Below are 22,147 nucleotides of genomic sequence, written 5' to 3'. Positions count from 1 at the left end.
GTTTATCCAGAACAAATCTCTCTTATCTGTAAGCTCACATCTCCAACTGCCTATTAGATATCTTGAACTAGGTGTCCTGCAGACATCTTAAACTGATCACATTCAAAAGTGAACTCACTTTCTTTTCCCCCCAAACCCTCCCCTCTTCCAAAGTTACCTATGACTGTGGAGAGTACTACTATCTTTCCAGTCATCAACCCAAGTGCTATCTTTAATTCATCACTCTCTTGCCTCCCATATCAAATCTGCTGCCAAGACCTGTAGATTTTACCTTCATAGTATGCCCCATATACATCCCTTTCTCTCCTCTCATGCTGGCACTACTTTGGTACAAGCGCAAATCAACACATGCCAGACTCTTGTAACAGCGTACTAGTTGGTTTCTCTGCTTCAGTGAGCTCTCCTCACTGCAGTTCATCTTCACTCATCTGTCAAATGGATCTTTTTTCAACACAGATCTGTCCATGGCACCCCCCTATTGAACCAGCTTCACTGGTTCCCTAATATTTCCTGCATCAAATATAAAATTCTATATTTGGCTTTTAAAGCCCTTCATAGCCCAGCCTCTTCCTACCTTTTCAATCTTCTCATATCTTTTTTTAAAATTAATTTGTTTTCACCAATCACTTCCATAAGTTTTAAATTTTCTCCCCCTCCCTTTCCCCTCCCTTCTCAAGACAGCATACAATCTTATATAGTTTCTACCCATGCATTCTTATTAAAAAACATTTTCATGTTAGTCATGTTGCATAGAAGAAGTAAAACTGGGAGAAAACATAAGAAAAACCAAAACAAAACGTAAAAGAAAATAATCTGCTTCATTCTGCATTCCAGTTCCAAAGTTCCAACCTTCTCATGTCTTATCCCTTTCCAGGTAGGACCTGGTGATGCTGACCTTTGATATGCCTTACAAATGAGACACTGCATCTCCCCACTCCAGGCAGTTTTCACTGACTGTTCCCAATGCCTGGAATTCTCCCCCTCTTCCTGACTTTCTTCCACTAAAATCCAACATTCTACAGGAAGCCTTTCCAAATCCCCCTCAATGTTAATGCCTTCTCTCTGTCGATTATCAGCAATTTATCCTGTCTATCTTTTTAGTAGACAGTTGTTTGCATGTTGTCTCCCCTGTCAGCCTGTCGGTTCCTTGTGTTCTTTGTATCCCCATCACTTAGCATATAAAAGGTGCTTAATAAATGTTGATGTCTTCAGAAAATCAAAGCTGAGAGAGGTAAAATAATTGGCCCAAGATCACATAGGAGGGTGAGTGGCAGAAGCAGGATCTGAATCAAAGTCCTCTGCCCCAGAATCTAGCGTTCTTTCTCCTGTACTGCTCAACTACTACAGTAGCCTCCTAACTCACCTTCCTCTAATCTCTCTCCTTTCTGATTCATCCTTCACATCACTGCACCATTCTAATCATGTCACTCCTCTATTCAAAATTTTTCAGTGGTTCTTTGTTGCCTTCAACATATATGGTCCTGGATTCAAGATCCTCCACAATCAGGTTCCAGTCTCTCTTTCGAGTTCATCTCATGTTACTTTCCTTCATATACTTGACAAAAAGACAGAGCACTGGACATCAAGTCAAGACTTGGATTTTGAAAACTGCCTCAGACATTTCCTAGCAATGGGCCCTGGGCAAATCATTTAACTTCTTTGGGCCTCAGTTTCCTCATCTGTAAAATGGGACCAAGAATGCTTCTAGGACCTATCTCATAGGGTATTTTGATGCTATAATGAGAAAGTGTTTATAAGGCCCTTGGCAAACCTCCAATTAATCTCCTTCCTAAATTCTATGTTTCAGGTAAATTGCATCACCAGCCCTTCCCTAGTCTATGTTCTGTCTTTGATACTTGAAGACCTGCCCTTTGCAAGAAATCGTTTATTAGTCCAATTTATGGAGAATGGAGGAATTTATGACCAAACAAGAGAGAGAGAACATTATGAAGTGCAAAATGGATAATTTTGATTGCATGAAACCAGTATGAAACCAGCCAAACTAAAACATCCTAATACCAAGCATACAAGATACTGCAACAAATCAAAGGAATATTTTGAATGACTTTTAAAATCTTCAATTAAAGAAAAATGTTTTCAGAAATTTGTTGTGTCTTATGAAACTTCTCATGTAACGGCAAAAGTTAAAAAACCCTACATGATAGAAGATCTCATATTACCTGCTGCTAAAAAAAAGTTCATGAGAAAACGTATGGGGATGATATTCACAAGATTCCTTTATCAAATGATATTGCTTCCAAAAGAATTTCTGAAATTAGTAATGACCAGTTCCAATGGCTTATTGCCAGGCTTATGGACAGCCCAAAGTTTGCAATTCAGATGGATGAAACAACTGATATTTCTAACATGGCACAGTTCTTACTTTATGTTAAGAGCTATGTTCATGAAGGAAGCATACATGAGGAATTGTTTGTTTTGTCACCCTTAGGAAGAGCATACAAGAGAGGAAGATATGTGTCTTAAAGTCGACAAATTTTTTCACAAATGAAGGTTTACAGTGGAAAAATTGCATTGGAGTCTGCACAGACTCGCAATGATGGGCGAGAATGTTGGATTTATAGCAAAAGTTAAAGCTGGTGGCAGTGAACACATCACTCTTACTCACTGCATGATTCATCCAGAGGCACTTGTAGCCAATACATTTTATATATATATATATAAAACAGATATACACACACATACATGTTGTGTTTTCAAACCTTTGGAAAGACATGCACTCCAACTGCAGAAGTTTATTACTACATACAGAGGTCAGGAGACTCTCAAAAGGGCTAAGTTTAAACAGACTATTGAAATTGAAAGAGGAAGTTGTTCATATTTTTGACTGAGTAGAAATTTAATTTTGTTAATATTTTATAATGACTTACGGCTTTTAAAACTACATTATTTGTTGGATATTTTCAAAAAACTCAATGATTTAAACGTCACTTCAAAGACAAAATTGTAGCATGTGTTTGTTAAAAGATAAAATGGAAAGTTTTACTAAAAAAAAATTAACATGGAAGAATAGGGTGAAAAATGGCTCTTTAGAAACGTTTATAGCCACAGATGATTTTATCATTGAAAACAACTCTCCCAAAGGTTTAATTGTAATAGTTATAATTTGATCATCTTAAGTGCCTGCGGATACAGTTGCAGAAATACTTCCTTCCACTTATATGACCTGATGCTGAGTGAAAGGAGCAGAACCAGGAGAACTTTACGCACAGCAACAACCACAGTGTGTGAGAGTTTTTTCTGGTAGACTTAGATTTTTGTAATAACACAAGAACTTCTTACCAAAAAAAAAAAAAAAAATCCCAATGGAGGATCTCAAGGCAAAATGCCTTCCACACTCAGAGAGAGAAATATGGAAGTCACTCACATATTTTAGCAGATCATGTTTGTGTATGTGTATGTGTTTGTGTATCATGTTCTGATTTGTTATACGATTTCTTTCATTTATCTTAGTCTGACTACATAGCATGACTATAGTGAAAATATACTCAATAGGAAAGTATATGTAGAATCTATACAGAATTGTATGCAGTTGTGGGGAGGGAGGGGGGTAGTGGGGAGTAGGTGGGGAGGGATAAAATCGCAATTGTATGGCAGTGATTGTTAAACATTACAAAATAAAAAAAAAAAAGAAATACTTCCTTCCAAATTTTGATTCTAAAAAGCTTAATTGGCTTTACAAACCATACTCAACTGAAATAAAAATGTCTGTCATCTGCCATTAAAAGTTCAAGAGGAATTTGCTAAGCTATCAAGCAACACAGGTTTAAAATTCGAGTTTCCTAAAAAAAAAAAAAGAATTTTCGCTCAGGACTAGGACAGAATTTCAACAGCTTCTGAAATGGCCCTAAATATACTTCTGCCATTTTGTTCTATGTATTTATATTAGCACTGATGATTATAAAATCAAAATATCGATCAACTCTGAGAAACATTGAAGGTGCTCTACGTGTTCTGCAGTATGAAATATTCCACCAAGATTTAATTCTTTATGCAAAAATAAACAAGTACAACCATCTCATTAGAATGCAAATTTACTTTCATTTTTAATAAATGGTAAAATTATATGTATATCAAAGAATTGTTTTAAAATAAATTTCTTTCTGATTATCAGTAAATGTTTGATTTGTATATCTATTTTATATACTTATATCCTGGGCATTGCGTAAAAATTTCTTGGGTAAAAAACTGAGTGGAAAAAGTTTAAGAAGCCCTACTGTAGTCTAGTAAGTGTGCAATGGCATTATATCTTTAAAAAAATGTGTGATTGCACATACAAACTCTATATCAAATTGCTAACTGTATTAGAGAGGGGGTAGTGAGGGATGGAGGGAAGGAGAAAATAATTTGGAGCTCAAAAAATTTTTTAAATGAATGTTGAAAGTTGTCCTTATTTGTGATTAGAAAAAATATTTAAAATGTTATTGTACATACCTTAATTCAAAAAAATACTTTATCACTAAAAAAATGCTAACCATTATCTCAGCCTTTAGCGAGTGGTAAACTTTTTGCTGGTGGAGGGTCTTGTCTGGTTGTTGATGGCTACAGACTGATTAGTGCAGTGATTGCTGAAAATTGGGGTGGCTGTCTCAATTTCTTAAAATAAGACAACAATGAAGTTTATCTTATCGATCGCCTCTTCCTTTTCACTTGAACACTTGGAGGTCATCGCATGGTTATTAATTGACCTAATTTTAATATTGTTGCATCTCAGGGAATTGAGAAACCTGAGAAGAGGGACAGAGATGTTCAGGTAATGGAGCAGTCAGAACACACACAGCATTTATTGTTTGATGGGTGTGGTTCATGGTGCACCAAAACACTTACAAAAGTAATGTCAAAGATCACAGATTCACAGGTCACCATAGCAGGTATAGTAATGACAAGATTGGAAATTTTGTGAGAATTACCAAAATGTAACACAGAGACACAATAGGAGCACATGCTGTTGGAAAAATGGAGCCTTGATCATCATGCTCAACTCAACACAGGATTGCTGCAAAGCTTCACTTTGTCAAAATTTGCTAACGATAATAAAATAAGGAATGCCTGTAACTGGTACAGAAAGGGACTGTGCTAGATCCTGAGGAAGCCTAGACCAAAGAAAAAAAAAATAGATAGCCCCTGCTCTTACTCGGTGGGCATTCCTTCCTGGGAGAACATGTAAGCATGCAAAGAGTGTCATGAGAAAGAAAACTTAAATATATATGATGCAAATTCAAAGTAATTTTCATCAGGGATAGAAAGGACTAATTGGGAAGTGGGAGTGGATCAGGAAAGGCCTAGTGTAGAAGGTGGTGGGAATTTGAGTTAATCCTCAAATGAGTGACAGATTCCAAAGGGTAGAGAGTAGAGGAAAGGAGGCAGAGCAGCATTCCAGGCATGGGGGGACAGTTTGTGAAAATTTGAGAAGGTGGGAGATGGAATTCTGTGCTTAGGAAACAGGATGTAAGCTAGTTGGACTGGAATGTAGAATGCTTGAGGAGGAGTAATGAGAAATAATTTTGGAAAGATAGGTTGGAACCAGATTTTACATGCTAAACAGTGAAGTTTGTATTTGATTCTCACAGTGAGAGAGGTCACTAAAATGAGGGGGTGGGGGTGGAGATGAGGGTGGCCCTGGAAGGGAGAGGAGGTGCAGTGACATAGCCAGACTTGTAAAAAATTAAATTATATGCTACTATAGGCTAGTCTGGACTCATGTGCCTTTCTGGGCTATGTCGCCATCTGTAAAGTAAGGAGAACAATAACCTGGTCTGCCTATTTCAAAGACCTGTTTTGGAGGAAAAAATATAATACATAATATTATCATAAGAATCAATAGTTTGTAATGAAGTTTTCTCACATAGGGGAGACCTAGGTGGTGTGCAGTAAGTAGAGAAGACCCCCTGGACTGGAGAGGACCTGAGTTTAAGTCTAACTTCACATACTTACTAGTCATGTGATCCTGGACAAGTCACTTAAACTCAGTTTGCCAAACTTCGCTCATCCATAAAATGAGCTGGAGAAGGAAATGACGAACTACTCCAGTGTCTTTGTCAAAATAACCCCAAATAGGGTCAAGGAGAGTCAGATATGACTGAACAAAAACAACGTCTTCACATAGATGGATAAAGTAGTTTTTAAACCTTTCCTATTTTCCGGGTGCTGTGCTAAGCCCTAAGAATACAGAACAAGTAAGAAGAAAAAAAATGTCATAAACATTTTAATTGGACAACTCTTAAAGGGGAGCTTTAAAGGGAACAGAAGAGGGGAGGGCAGGAGAGTAGAAGGTATTAGAGATGAAGGGAGGTAAGGGTAAGAGCTGGGAGAACTGAGGCAGAGGTACAGAGGAGGTGTTTCCAGGGATCCCTCCACTTGTCACCTTTCTTTGAGGGCAGCTAGGTGGTGCAGTGGATAGAGCACCAGTGCAGGAGTCAGGAGGACCTGAGTTTGAATCTCACCTCAGACACTTGATACTCACTAGCTGTGTGACCTTGGACAAGTCACTTAACCCCAACTGCCTCATCCTGGACCATCTCCAGTCCTCCTGATGAATATCTGGTCACTGGATTCAGATGGCTCTGGAGGAGAAGCGAGGCTGGTGACCTGCACAGCCCTCCCTCACTCAAAACAAAGTCAAGTGCAAGTCATGTCATCATTTCTCTGATGGCATGGTCTTCTTCCTCCTGGACTTCAGGTACTCTTGGGGCTTCTCAGTCAGTGTGCTTCATGTAGTTTTTGCTCATTTGGTGCAAGAAGACCAAGGTGCTGGAAAGGAGGGGGCAGGGCAAATCTTGAAAGCAGAGACTCCAAAAACTTTCATGTCAAATTATCTTCCATACTGCTTCTCTTCTGTTCTTGTATTCTGTCTTCCCAAATTACCCACATATTCTGCAACTTTGTTTTTATACTATGATAACAGATGATGTCCCCCAAGTAAATAACCAGAATCAGAAACTACTTAGATCTTGGGTTTGGGGTTTGGTTTGACGTTGGAAGCAGAAGCAGTGCACCCTTGAATATAATAGCGGTGATTACAACAGTAGGGACAAAAACCCCATGTGAATACTTCAAAAATATACTTGTAGCCTGTGGGCTCCATCAAGGCCAGCTGACCATCAGCCTCAGGAGGTGTTCCTACGAGGGCTCTCATGTCACAGGTTGTCATTCCCATGAGGCTTTTCATAAGGAAGTTGGGAGATGTCCTCTCTGCTTTCATCAGTTTTTCAACAAGAACTCTGTAAGTGCTGCTCTGAGACTGTTTGAAGGTGTCCTGGTGCATGACTGAAGCTGAAAATCCCGTGTACAAACCTTGAATGACCTCAGACTTGTGGATGGTGAGGACAACAGGTTGGTTCATCTTGCATTTTCGAGTCTCAGCCTCTTTCGGCCTCAGCCACATTTTATGTTTCATCAAAGGATGCACCCAAAACGCAAAAGCAATCACCCTAGTAAGTCCTCCAAAAAAATTGACCAAGTTCTTGGGAAACGTGCGGCGTTTTACAGTCAACTCGCTGCTCCCAAGACTCGCGATCAAAGCCGTCTCCACGAAGGCAGTAATGCCCTTGAGGACCCGGCTTTTCTAAGTGCTCAGTGCTACTAGTGACAAAGGGACACTGTTCACGTGCCAGGAATCACAACGGCCCCTCTCAGCCAACACCTTGCCAGCCCTACCATCATTTTTGGCATGACCATCTGGTATGAATATATGGGTACTGTCATATGAGACTTTTGTTTATGTCCTTGAACCTTGGTTTTGTGTGTGTGTGTGTCTGTGTGTGTGTGCCTGTGTGTATACACACATACATGTATACCTAATTTTTAATACACGTACAAGCCTATAGAGCATGACATTCTTTAAGATCCCAGGACAGTTTATAATGATCATCACTTGTTGCTCATAAGGAGACAGTCTGGCAATCCAATCTTGAGTTTTATCTTTCATTGATGAAAGAGAGAGAGAAAGGGAGGGAGGAAGGGAGAGAGGAACAGAGGGAGAGGGAGAGCTTTGCTTGCCTGAAATCCTGTAGCTTCTCTCCTTTTTACTCCACTTCATTAAAGATCACAGACAGCAGTTCAGCCATCATATTTACTACCTCTTTCAATACCCTGTAAGATGACTCTTCCTCACTACTAGTAAGCTTCTGAATCATGTTTTGACTCAAGATCGATCATGACAATGTACGTCTCTCAGAAGGGAAAATCATAGAAGATGCTGATGAAGATGCAAATCCACTAACCAGACTGCTTTCAGAAGTGTAAGAAGTACTGTAGACTTGAATCTTCCTTTCTTCTTCTATGGCTGCCACTCCCTGCTCTGCTGCTCTCTTTCCTGTGATCACCAACATAATGTGCCCCTCATTGCTCTCCTCTTGTATTTGCCTCCCCTCTTCCCTTCTTCAGTGTGGCAATACTGGCTGGGATAATTTTTGTTCTGTTTGAGAAAACAGAGAATCATCAAAGGACAAAGATCTGAAAACCACTGATAGTATTCAGTCCATCATGAACTTCCTTGCTCCTGAAATTCTGTCGCTTTTAGTCTTTCTTAAACTGAACACACTCAAGTCCTAAACACAACTGGTTGTATCAAAGAAGGAAGAGGACCTCCTCCTTTATAAACACCAATACATGTGCCATGATTTCAGGCACAAAGGGGGCTCCCTCCACCCATATAGTTCGCAATAAGTCCTTGACTTAGATCATTCTGGGGGAGTTCATAAGATTGGTCACTGGAATTTAGAAACTGTTTGTGAAAAATAATTCTGTATGTATTTTAGGAAAAGATTAAATGGTTTTAATATATGTAAATCCAACTTTAAGTGCATTCAAATGCTATTTTTAAAAAGATTACTTTGCTGGATGATAGTAATGATATCTACGATGTTAGGATGATCCAAAATAGAAATAAATATAGCATAAATAAAATTTTACTTTTTGGGGGGAGGGGAGGAATTTGGATCTGTTCAACAGCTTCCCAATGTAGAAATTCCCACTACTAATACCACCCTCCAAATGCAGATGATCTGACAGAGCAACCTACACAAGGGGATGAACATTTTCACTGACTTGTCCAGGATCACAAAGGCAATATATGTGTCAGAGGGTGAATCTGAACTCAGATCATTCCAACCCGTTAGCTGACTCTCTACACATTATATCCAACTTCTACATTCAACTTATATGACCTTAAGTAGGCTACATGATAATATAGAGAAAAGATACTCAAAAACTGAGTATGAAAGAAGTTTCTTTTTTTTTGTGATATAAAATATGAAGACAATCTTAACAAGAAGAGTCTATCATTCAATAAAAACTCATTCTTAGTTATTCAGTCAATCAGCAAACATTTATTAAGTGCCTACTATGTGTCAGATAGGGTGCTAAGCACTGGGGATAACAAAAAAAAAAAGGCAGAAAGATTGTCCTTTTCAAGAGCTATACTATAATCGAATGGGGGAGAAAACATAGAAACACACATATATGAAGCAAGGTATATGCAGAATAAATAGGAATTAATTAACAGAAGGAAGCATTCAGGAGAACTGGGTAAAGTTTTCAGTGTAAGAAGTGATTTTAATTGGATTTAAAAGAAAGGTAAAGAGATCTGTAGGTGGACCAGAGGGAGGAGAGTATTTCATGCATAAAGCAGACCAGAGAAAATGGAAGAAATGCAACCTATTTAAGGACAACTGCAGTCTTACAATCAATAGAGTGCAGGGCATGGAGAGAGGAAGACCTGAATTCAAATCCAGCCTCACTTTTAACAGCTCTGTGACCCTGAGCAAGTCACTTAACCCTGTTTAACCACAGTTTCCTCCTCTGTAAAATGAGCTGCGGAAAGAAACGACAAACTATTGCAGTACCTTTGTCAAAATAACCCCAAATACGGTGACTGAGAGTCAGACATGAATGAAAAAACAACTTCTTCACATAGACATATAAAGTAATTTTCAAGGCTTTCCTATTTTCTAGGCATTGTGCTAAGCACTAGGAATACAAAACAAGCAAAAAGCAGGAAAAAAGTCATAAACATTTTAATTTGACAACGCTTAAAGGGGAGCTTTAAAGGGAACAGAAGAGGGGAGAGTAGGAGGGTAGAAGGCACTAGAGATGAAGGGAGGTAAGGGTAAGAGCTGGGAGGATGGAGGCAGAGATCCAGAGAATGGGTTTCCAGGGATCCTTTGCCTATCACAGTTCTTTGAAACGTCCTGGTCCTCAGGGACTCCTGGGGCTGCTCAGAAGTCCCTGCTTCATGTAGGTCTTGCTCATTTGGTGCAAAACGATCAAGGTGTTCGGAAGGGGGCGGCTGCAAATCTGGAACGCGGAGGCTCCCAAAACTTTCATGCTAAATTCCCTTCAACACTACTTCTCTTCTGATCTTGTATCTGCCTTCCCAAATTTCCTAACTTTTTTTCTTTTTTTTACCATGATAACAGAAGAAATCAGAACCTGCTTAGCTCTTGGGTTTGGGGTTTTGTTGAACGCTGGAACCAGAGTACCACTGAGTATAATACTGGTGGTCACTACGGTAAGGATAAAAGCCCCCCCAATAGCGTCCTCTTTCCCGACTGAGCCTTGCCCACATCTCAAAAATATGCAGATAGCCTCTGGGCTTCATCCAGGCCAGCCGACCATCAGCCTTAGGAGGTCTTCCTGCGAGGACTCTCATGTCACGGGTTGTCACTTCCACGAAGATTTTCATAGGGAAATTGGGGGATGTGTCCTCTGTTTTCACCAGCTTTTCAGAAAGTCCATTGTAACTGCAGGGCTCAGGTTGGATGAAGTGCATTAGCACAGTGTGGTGCATTAGCGCAGTGGAAAACTCCGCCAACAAATCTTCAATGATGTCAGACCCGAAGACGTCGACAGCAGGACGTTTCTTCTTGGGTTTACGGGTCTCGGGAAACATTTTATCTTTCAGTAACTGCAAAGGGCGCGCCAAAAACGCAAAAGCAATCATCCTACTAAGTCCTCCAAAAAAAGTTGACCAAGTTCTTGGGACACGTGCGGAGTTTGACAGCCAACTCGTTGCTCCCAAGACTCGCGGTCAAAGCCGTCTCCACGAAGGCAGTAATGCCCTTGTGGACCCGGCTTTTATAAGCGCTCAGCGCTACTAGCGAACAAAGGGACAGTGTGCGTGTGCCAGACCTCACAATGGCCCCTCTCAGCCCCCACCTCGCCAGCCCTACCACCATTTTTGGCAAGATCATCTGGTAGGAATATATGGGCCCTGTCATGTGAGACTTTTCTTCATGTCGTTGAACTTTTCTTTTGTGTGTGTGTGCTTGTGCGTGTATGCAAACACATACATGCATACCTAATTTTTGACACACTCACAAGCCTATAAAGCACAACACTCTTAGAGATCCCAGGACCGTTTATAATGATCATCTCCACTTGTTGCTCGTAAGGAGATTGTTTGGCAATCCATTCTAGAATTTTATCTTTCATTGACTCCAGTCTCATTGTTCTATTATTTCTAGTATTCATACTCCTCCTTAACAGAAAAAGGGAAGGAGTGAGAGGGGGAGGAGGGGAGAGGATTTGCTTGCCTGAAATCCTGTAGCTTGTCTCCTTTTCACCACGCTTCAAGGAAGACCACAGACATATTTACTGCCTCTTTCAATACCCTGTAAGATGACTCTTCCTCACAACTAGTAAGCTTCTGAATCATGTTTTGACTCAAGATCAATCATGACAATGTACATCTCTCAGAAGGGAAAATCATAGAAGATGCTAAGGAAGATGCAAAGCCACTAACCAGATTGCTTTCACATGTGTGACAAGTAATGTAGACTTGAATCTTCCCTTCCTCTTCTATGGCTGTCACTCCGTGCTCTGCTGCTCTCTTTCCTGTGATCACCAACATAATGTGCCCCTCATTGCTCTCCTCTGGTATTTGTCTTCCCTCTTCCCTTCTTCAGTGTGGCAATACTGGCTGGGATAATTTTTGTTCCATTTGAGAAAACAGGGAATCATCAAAGGACAAAGATCTGAAAATCATTGACGGTATTCAGTCCATCATAAACTTCATTGCTCCTGAAATTCTATCATTTCCAGTCTTTCTTAAACTGAACATACTAAAGCCCTGCTCAGCAAACACAACTGGTTGTATCAAAGAAGGAAGAGGACCTCCTCCTTCATAAACACTAACACATGTGCCATGATTTCAGGCACAAAGGGGGCTCCCTCCACCCATGTAGCTCACCACAAGTCCTTGACTTAATAACTCTAGGGGAGTTCATAAGATTGGTCACTGGAATTTAGCAATTGTTTGTGAAATAACTCTATGCATTTTAGGAAAAAACTAAATGGTTTTAATGTATGTAAATCCAACTTTTGAGTGCATTCAAATGCTATTTTTTTAAAAAAATTATTTTACTGGGTGATAGGAATAATATCTACAATGTTAGGATGATCCAAAGTAAAAATTAACATAGCATAAAGAAAACTTTGCTCTTTGGGAGGGAAGGGAGGATTTGGATCTGTTCAGCAGCTTCTGAATGTAGAAATTCCCACGACCAATACCACCCTCCAAATGCAGATGATCTGACAGAGCAACCTACACAAAAGGATTAACATTTTGACTGACTTGCCAAGGATCACAAAGGCAGTATATGTGTCAGAGGCTGAATCTGAACTCAGATCATTCCAACCCCTTAGCTGGCTCTCTACCCACTATATCCAACTTCTACATTCAACTTACATGACTTTAACTAGGCTACATGATATTACAGAGAAAAGATACTCAAAAACTGAGTATGAAAGAAGTTTTCTTTTTTGGGGGGGATATAAAATATGAAGACAATCTTAAGAAGAAGAGTCTATCATTCAATAAAAACTCATTCTTGGTTATTCAGTCAATCAGTAAACATTTATTAAGTGCCTACTATGTGTCGGGGTGCTAAGCACTGGGGATACCAAAAAAAAAGGCAGAAAGATTGTCCTTCTCAAGAGCTATACTATAATTGAATGGGGGAGAAAACATAGAAACATACATATATGAAGCAAGGTATATGCAGGATAAATAGGAATTAACAGAAGGAAGGTGCTAGCATTCAGGAGAACTGGGTAAGGTTTTCAGTGAAAGAAGTGATTTATGTTGGACTTAAAAGAAAGGTAAAGAGATCTGTAGGTGGACCAGAGGGAGGAGAGTATTTCATGCAGAAGGGAGAGTTAGAGAAAATGAAAGAAATGGCAACCCATTTAAGGACAACTGCAGTCCTACAAAGGATAGAGTACAGGTCATAGAGAGAGGAAGACTTAAATTCAAATCCAGCCTCTGACTTTAACAGCTGTGTGCCTCTGAGCAAGTCACTTAACCCTGTTTAACCTCAGTTTCCTCCTCTATAAAATGAGCTGGAGAAGGAAATGGTAGGCCATTCCAGTATCTTTGAAAAGAAGTCCCAAATGGGGTCATGAAGAGTCAGGCATGACAGAAAGATCATTCAAGAACATCCACAACAACTCAATATGACCATTGCTTTTGACAAGAACATGGCAAGGGATTGTCCCCTGGGGTTCATTCACCTTCCAGTCAAACTCCATTCTTTCTTGGTCACTACTTTCATCTGTGTTGCGTGCCTTTCCCTATTGCAGTGAAAGCTCTTTGAGATCAAGGACTGTCTTCCTTTTGGATTTGAATTCTCAGTAGATATGACAGTACCAGACATAGGAGGCATGGAATAAATGCTTTTTCATTCATTCTTTGTAACTATGAGATCTAATTTAACCTCATTTTACAAAGGAGGTTACACCCAGAGTATATATTTCCTTTTGGTATGGGTGATATCTTTTGATTCGGGTGTAAATTGGATTTAAGTGAGGCAGAGTTGCATGAAGTTGTCCAGCCTCACTGTCTCCTCTAGTGTCATCATACTCCAGTGGCAGGACAGAGTCAACATGGCTGGCGATGGCTCAGGATGCAGTACTTTTGTGCCTTCATTATCTAACCAAGCTCTAAGCGTTTCATATCGCCTGCTTCAGCTACCTTCATGACCATTGGAACAAATGGTTCTTTATCTGGCCATTCCACCAGGGGAATTCTTCACATGCTTGGGGTAGACACCCCCCTAACTCACCATTTGGTTTGAGACCCCTTGGTTACCCTCAATTGTTTTTGGCCCATCTGTCAACATGGTTTACCAGGGTGTGGCTGCTGTGCATGCTGCAGCTTCTTGGAGCCACAGGTGAGAGTTGGGGGGAACAGGTGAACATCAAAGGTAGAAAAAGCGCCAAAAAGGGCTTGGTGGCCCACACCAAAGGAACTGGTCTTCCCTAAACACATCCTACACCCCATGTGAAGAATAAATGTCAAATGCTTTCAGTAAGGATGAACATGGCCTCAAGATGAACTACTGCGCTGATGGTAAGTTCTTTGATTTGAAAAGGCTACAAGCCAAGACCCAAATGAAGGGAGTGCTGGCACATGATTTTCTGTTTGCAGGTGATTGTACACTCAATGCAGCCTCTGAAACTGAGATACAACAAAGTATGGGTCAATTCTCTGCTGCCTGTGCTCATTCTGACCTTATATAATTGACACCAGGCAAGCAAAGGTGCTCCATTAGGCACCACCACACCATACATACATGGAACTATCAGTTACAACAGATGGAGAAGATTTTAATGGTGTGGATAAGTTCACTTACTTTGGTAGTGAACTTTCCAGGATGTACACATTTATAATAAGGTTGACGTACCCATTGCCAGAACTAGCTCACTGTTTGGGAGGCTCTGAAGAAAATTTTGGGAGAGAAGAGGTATTAGACTGACTATCAAACTGAAGGTGTACAGAGCCATTGTGCTGACCTCATTGTCGTATGTCTGGGAAACATGCACAGTCTACCAGAGCCATGACAGGAAACTGAATGACTCCCATTTGAACTGTCTCATAAAGATTCTGAGGATCACCTGGCAGAATAAGGTACCAGACACTGATGTGCTTGCTTGAGCTGAACTGCCAAGCATTGGCACTATGCTTCAGAGAGTGCAACTCAGAAGGGCTGGACACCTTGTTCAAATGTAAAATGTCCACTTACCAAAAAAGACTATTTTATGGAAAACTCACACGGGTAGGCGATCCCACTGTGATCAGAAGAAGCAATACAAGGACACCCTAGAGGTCTCTCTTATCTTTTATTTTTCTCTTTAAAGTTTATTTATTTATTTTTAGTTTTCAACATTCCTTTCCACAAAATTTTGAGTTCCAAATTTTCTCCCAATCTCTCCCTCCCCCATCCCAAAACACCTTTCATTCTGATTGCTCTTTCCACCAATGTACCCTCCCTTCTATCACACTCCTCCCCTCCATTATACCCATCTTCTCTCTTGTCTTCCACGGCAAGATAAATTTCTATACCCCATTGCTTATATTTCTTATTTCCCAGTTTTTTGCAGAAACAAGTCTCAACATTCAGTCCATAAATTTTGAGTTCCAACTTCTCTCCCTTCCTCCCTCACCACCCATCTCCACTGAGAAGGGAAGCAATTCAATATAGGATATACATGTGGAGTTTTGCAAAACACATAAGTCATGTTGTGTAAGACTAAATATATTTCCCTCCATCCTATCTTGCCCCCCTTTTATTCTATTCTCTCTTTTGACCCTGGCCCTCCCCAAAAGTGTTAACTTCTAATTGCTTCCTCCTCCCATTTGCCCTCCCTTCCATCATCCATCCACCCTACTTACCCCCTTCTCCCCTACTTTCCAGTAGCATAAGATAGATTTTCATACCAAATTGAGTGTGCATGTTATTCCTTCCTTAAGCCAAATGTCATGGGAGTAAGCTTCACTTTTTCCCTCTCACCTCCCCCTCTTTTCCCTCCTTTGACAAAGCTTTTTTCTTGCCTCTTTTATGAGAGATAATTTGTGCCATTTCATTCCCCCCCTTCTCTTCCCAATATTGTTCCTCTCTCACCCCTTAATTTTATTTTTTTAGATATCATCCCTTTCTGTTCAACTCATCCTGTGCTCTCTGTCTACATGTGTGTGAGTGTGCATACATAATCTCTCCAGCTACCCAAATAGTGAGAAAAGTTTCCAGATTTACAAATATTATTTTTCCATATAGTATTGTAATCAGTTCAACTTTAGTAAGTCCTTTATGATTTCTCTTTCCTGTTAACCTTTGCATGCTTCTCTTGATTCTTGTGTTTGAAAGTCAAATTTTCTATTCAGCTCTGGTCTTTTCATCAAGAATGCTTGAAAATCATCTATTTCATTGAATGACCATTTTTCCCCCTGAAGTATTATACTCATTTTTGCTGGGTGGGTGATTGTTAGTTTTAATCCTAGTTCCTTTGACTTCTGGAATATCATATTCCAAGCCCTTCAGTCCCTTAAAGTAGAAACTGCCACAACTTGTGTTATCCTGATTGTATTTCCCCAATACTTGAATTGTTTCTCTCCAGCTGCTTGCAAAATTTTCTCCTTTACTTGGGAACTCTGGAATTTGGCTACAATATTCCTAAGAGTTTCTTGTTTTGGATCTCTTTCAGGCCCTGATTGGTGGATTCTTTCAATGTTTATTTTGTCCTCTGGTTCTAGAATACCAGGACAGATTTCCTTGAAAATTTCATGACTGATGATGTATAGACACTTTTTTGATTATGGCTTTCAGATAGTCCCATAATTTTTAAATTGTCTCTTCTGGATCTATTTTGCAGATCAGTTGATTTTCCAATGAGATATTTCACATTCCTTCTATTTTTGCATTCTTTTGGTTTGTTTTGTAATTTCTTGCATTCTCATACAGTCATTAGCTTCCATCTGCTCCATTCTAATTTTTAAAGAACTATTTTCTTCAGTGAGCTTTTGAACCTCCTTTTCCATTTGGCTAATTCTGTTTTTTAAAGCATTCTTCTTCTCACTGGTTTTTGGACCTCTTTTGTCAATTGAGTTACCCTGTCTTTAAAGCTGTTATTTTCTTCAGCATTTTTTTTTTTTTTTGGTCTCCTTTAGGAAACTGTTTACTTACTTTTCATGAATTTCTTGCATCTCTCCTATTTCTCTTCCCAATTTTTCCTCCACCACTCTTACTTCATTTTCCAAATCCCTTTTGAGCTCTTCCATGGCCTTAGACCATTGTATATTTATTTTGGAGGTTTTGGATGCAGAAGCCTTGACTTTTAGGTCTTCCTCTGAGGTAAGCATTGTTCTTCCTCATCTGTAAGAATGGGAGAAAATACCTGTTCACCAAGACAGTAACCTTCTTTAGTCTTTTTTCCCTTTTTTGGGGTGTTTTCTCAGCCAGTTACTTGAGTTTGGAGTCCTTTGTCAAGAGTGGGGTATACTCCAGGGACCTATGGGGTCTCAATTCCTCCAAGGTGGCACAACCAAGGGAGAGCAGTTTACTCCTCTCCTGGCCTGCACTCCAGTCTGGGAGCTACCAAAGCTTTTCTACCCAGGATCTACAAGAAAAATTCCCTTTCTAGAGCCTCCACCAGCTCCACCACCATACCAGGCAGCACTCTTCCTCACCTCAGGGCCACCACTCAAGACTGAGAGCCAGATCAGTGGCTGAATTATCCCATGACCTTTAGGTGGAGGGCTCCAATAATCAGGACTGCAGCTGCAGTGGCTGCTACTGGCAGAGCCAGACCACATTCTCTTCTCACCCAGGTGAAAGAGTTTCTCACTGACCTTTGAAGCTCCCCTTGGCATTTGTGGGTTGAGCAATCTGGGAACTGCAGCTGCTGACCAGGGTTCTGACCCCTGAGGCCTGTTCCAGTCCCAATCCTCCTAGTGCTGGGCTGGGCTCCTTGGGCTGCATTCTGCTCTGTGTGCCCAGAGCATTCTATTTCACATTTCTAGAATGGACCTCAAACTATATTTTGACCTTCCTAACTCAATACTATACATTTTTAATGCACTTTGCTTGGATTTATTATTCTACAGTAGTAATAAAGGGAACATGGAGTTTCCATTGCTAGTTTAAAAATAATGAAAGCTGTATGGAAAGCAGACTGGGCCTTCAAGGAGACTCTCCCTTCTTCACAGACTTAGTTTTTCTTCTTTTGTCCCTCTTCATTTCTAAATGCACTGTCACTGCTACACCAGCAGAGGGTGGATGGGGGTGATGGTGTAAAATGAGACTCTTTACTCCAGTTTTTCAAATTTGGCCAAGAGTCTTTGCTTTACAACTTACGTGTTAGGACTATGGTAATTTGTATCGGAGTTGTATAGCAAATAAGTATTATTTAAAATAAGGTGAGAAAATCGATCATAATGAGGATCACTATGCAAAGAAACAATTTCTGCTAACAAGAGGCAAGTGTCCAGTAACCAACATTTGAGAGAGGTAGAATTACCAAGTGAAGTAGATAACTGAGGCAATTAAATGAGAAACTTACAGCCAACCTTTTCTGAATATGCCCAGTAAATTTGAAGGTCTGTATTAATCCAAATTATTTCTGAATTCTCTCTTCACTTTGTAGCCAAACCTATTTATTTCATCAGGGAACATGTTCACTAAATAAAACTCATTTCAGAGACAGCATGGTAGAAAGTAAAAAATTCAGAGTCTCAGATTCTGTGTCATGCGTTATATACATGGGACCTGGAAACGATTTCCATTTTCTGAACCACAGGTTGTCATCTATAAAATGGGGATAAAGATACTTGCATCATGTATGTCATGGGACTCTTGTAAAGTGATTCCTTTGAATGCCTTATATTGGTCTTAATATAATATCACTTAGCTTGTTTTGGAGGATAAAAAAATATAATACACAACACCATCATCAGAATCATTTACTTGTAATGAAGGTTCCTCACAACATAGGGAAGACCTAGGAGGTGTGCAGTAAGAGGATAGAGCTCTCAGACTGAAGAGGACCTGAGTTCAATGTAACTTCAAACAGTTACTACTTATGTGATCCTGGAAAAGTCACTTAAACTTAGTTTGCCAAACTTTACTCAACCATAAAATGAGCTGGAGAAGGAAATGAGATACTGTTGCAGTATCTTTGCAAAAATAACCCCAAATACGGTAACAGAGAGTCAGACATGACTAAACAAACACAACTTCACAGAGATGGATAAAGTAATTTTTAAACCTTCCCAATGGATAAAGTACTTTTTAAGGCTCCTAATTTTCTAGGCATTGTGCTAAGCACTACGAATACAAAACAAGCAAAAAGCAGAAAAAAAGTCATAAACATTTTAATTTGGCAACTCTTAAAGGGGAGCTTTAAAGGGAACAGAAGAGGGGAGAGTAGGAGGGTAGAAGGCACTAGAGATGAAGGGAGGTAAGGGTAAGAGCTGGGAGGATGGAGGCAGAGATCCAGAGGATGTGTTTCCAGGGATCCCTCGCCTGTCACCGTTCTTTGAAATCATGCCCTCCTGGTCCTCAGGGACTCTTGGGGCTGCTCAGAAGTCCCTGCTTCATGTAGGTCTTGCTCATTTGGTGCAAAACGATCAAGGTGTTCAGAAGGGGGCGGCAGCCAATCTGGAACGCAGAGGCTCCCAAAACTTTCACGCCAAATTCCCTTCAACACTACTTCTCTTTTGATCTTGTATCTGTCTTCCCAAATTTCCTGCAACTTTTTTTTCTTTTTTTACCATGATAACAGAAGAAATCAGAACCTGCTTAGCTCTTGGGTTTGGGGTTTGGGGTTTTGTTGAACGCTGGAACCAGAGTACCACTGAGTATAATACTGGTGGTCATTACGGTAAGGATGAAAGCCCCCCCAATAGCGACCTCTTTCCCGACTGAGCCTTGCCCACATCTCAAAAATATGCAGATAGCCTCTGGGCTTCATCCAGGCCAGCCGACCATCAGCCTTAGGAGGTCTTCCTGCGAGGACTCTCGTGTCACGGGTTGTCACTTCCACGAAGATTTTCATAGGGAAATTGGGGGATGTGTCCTCTGCTTTCACCAGCTTTTCAGAAAGTCCATTGTAACTGCAGGGCTCAGGTTGGATGAAGTGCATTAGCACAGTGTGGTGCATTAGCGCAGTGGAAAACTCCGCCAACAAATCTTCAACGATGTCAGACCCGAAGACGTCGACAGCAGGACGTTTCTTCTTGGGTTTACGGGTCTCGGGAAACATTTTATGTTTCAGTAATTGCAAAGGGCGCACCAAAAACGCAAAAGCAATCATCCTACTAAGTCCTCCAAAAAAAGTTGACCAAGGTCTTGGGACACGTGCGGAGTTTGACAGCCAACTCGTTGCTCCCAAGACTCGCGGTCAAAGCCGTCTCCACGAAGGCAGTGATGCCCTTGTGGACCCGGCTTTTATAAGCGCTCAGCGCTACTAGCGAACAAAGGGACAGTGTGCGTGTGCCAGACCTCACAATGGCCCCTCTCAGCCCCCACCTCGCCAGCCCTACCACCATTTTTGGCAAGATCATCTGGTATGAATATATGGGCCCTGTCATGTGAGACTTTTCTTCATGTCGTTGAACTTTGGTTTTGTGTGTGTGCCTGTGTGTGTATACAAACACATACATGCATACCTAATTTTTGATACACCCACAAGCCTATAAAGCACAACACTCTTAAAGATCCCAGGACCATTTATAATGATCATCTCCACTTGTTGCTCATAAGGAGATTGTTTGGCAATCCATTCTAGAATTTTATCTTTCAATGACTCCAGTCTCATTGGTCTGTTGTTTCTGGTATTCATACTCCTCCTTAACAGACAGAGAAAGGTGGGGTGGGAGGGACAGAAGGAGAGAGGGGGAGAGGGAGAGGATTTGCTTGCCTGAAATCCTGTAGCTTGTCTCCTTTTCACCACACTTCAACAAAGATCACAGACAGTGATTCAGCCATCATATTTACTACTGCTTTCAGCATCATGTGAGGTGACCCTTACTTACAACTAGTAAGCTTCTGAATCATGTTTTGACTCAAGATCGATCATGACAATGTACATCTCTCAGAAGGCAAAATCATAGAAGATGCTGAGTTCCAAATTTTCTCCCCATCTCTCCCGTCCCCCACCCCAAAACACCTTTCATTCTGATTCCCCTTCCACCAGTACCCTCCCTTCCATTATCCCCATCTTCTCTCCTGCCTTGTAGGGCAAGATAAATTTATATACCCCATTACTTGTATTTCTTATTTCCCAGTTGTATGTAGAAACAAGTCTCAACATTCAGTCCAAAAATTTTGAGTACCAACTTCTCTCCCTTCCTCCCTCACCACCCATCTCTACTGAGAATGGAAGCAATTCAATATAGGATATACATGTGGAGTTTTGCAAAACACATAAGTCATGTTGTGTAAGACTAAATATATTTCCCTTCATCCTATCTTGCCCCCCATTTACTCTATTCTCTCTTTTGACCCTGGCCCTCCCCAAAAGTGTTAACTTCTAATTGCTTCCTCCTCCCATTTGCCCTCCCTTCCATCATCCACCCACCCTACTTACCCCCTTCTCCCCTACTTTCCAGTAGTGTAAGATAGATTTTCATACCAAATTGAGTGTGCATGTTATTCCTTCCTTAAGCCAAATGTCATGGGAGTAAGCTTCACTTTTTCCCTCTCACCTCCCCCCCTTTTCCCTCCTTTGAAAAAGCTTTTTTCTTGCCACTTTTATGAGAGATAATTTGTGCCATTTCATTTCTCCCCTTCTCTTCCCAATATTGTTCCTCTCTCACCTCTTAATTTTAATTTTTTAGATTTTTAGATTTTAGACATCATCCCTTTCTATTCAGCTCACCCTGTGCTCTCTGTCTATGTGTGTGTGTGTGTGTGTGTGTGTGTGTTTGTGTGCATAATCTCTCCAACTACCGAAATAGTGAGAAAAGTTTCCAGATTTACAAATATTATTTTTCCATATACTATTGTAAACAGTTCAACTTTCTTTCCTGTTTACCAGGCACTGTGCAGTCATGGAGATTTTGTTGTTCAGTTGTTTTGCAGTCATGCCCCAGCTCTTCAAATGAAAACTGTGTATATGCTCAAAGAGTTCACAATCTTATGGGGAAGATTTTACAGAGACAACTACATACAAACTATATCTATACATATACATTATACACATATATTTATTTACAGTATAACCTGGAAGGAAGACACTATCATTAAGAGGGAATCAAGAAATATTTCTTGTAGACAGTAGGATTTTAGCTCACGGTTTAAGGAAGCCAGGGATGACATGAGGTAGAAGTGAGAAGGGAGTGAATTCCAGGCAT

At 40.5% G+C, this 22,147-nt stretch overlaps 1 protein-coding gene across 5 annotated transcripts in view; it reads right to left on the bottom strand.

Moving 5' to 3' along the window:
* The window catches only part of C1H9orf85 (chromosome 1 C9orf85 homolog), a 284,217-nt gene that overhangs the window by 147,127 nt on the left and 114,943 nt on the right, over positions 1 to 22,147 (bottom strand). Inside the window, exon 4 of one of the 5 annotated variants that reach the window (XM_072611544.1) lies at positions 17,021 to 17,168. The exons of the other annotated variants lie outside the window; for them this stretch is intronic. Coding sequence (XP_072467645.1) covers positions 17,165 to 17,168 — 4 coding nt within the window. The 3' untranslated portion in view covers positions 17,021 to 17,164. Of the gene's footprint in view, positions 1 to 17,020; positions 17,169 to 22,147 lie in introns of those variants that run through there. 5 annotated transcript variants of the gene reach the window in all.

The sequence above is a fragment of the Notamacropus eugenii genome, chromosome 1 (genome assembly GCF_028372415.1).
Source record: "Notamacropus eugenii isolate mMacEug1 chromosome 1, mMacEug1.pri_v2, whole genome shotgun sequence".
Taxonomy (NCBI): Eukaryota; Metazoa; Chordata; class Mammalia; order Diprotodontia; family Macropodidae; genus Notamacropus; species Notamacropus eugenii.
This window is presented reverse-complemented; position numbering and strand designations above follow the sequence as displayed.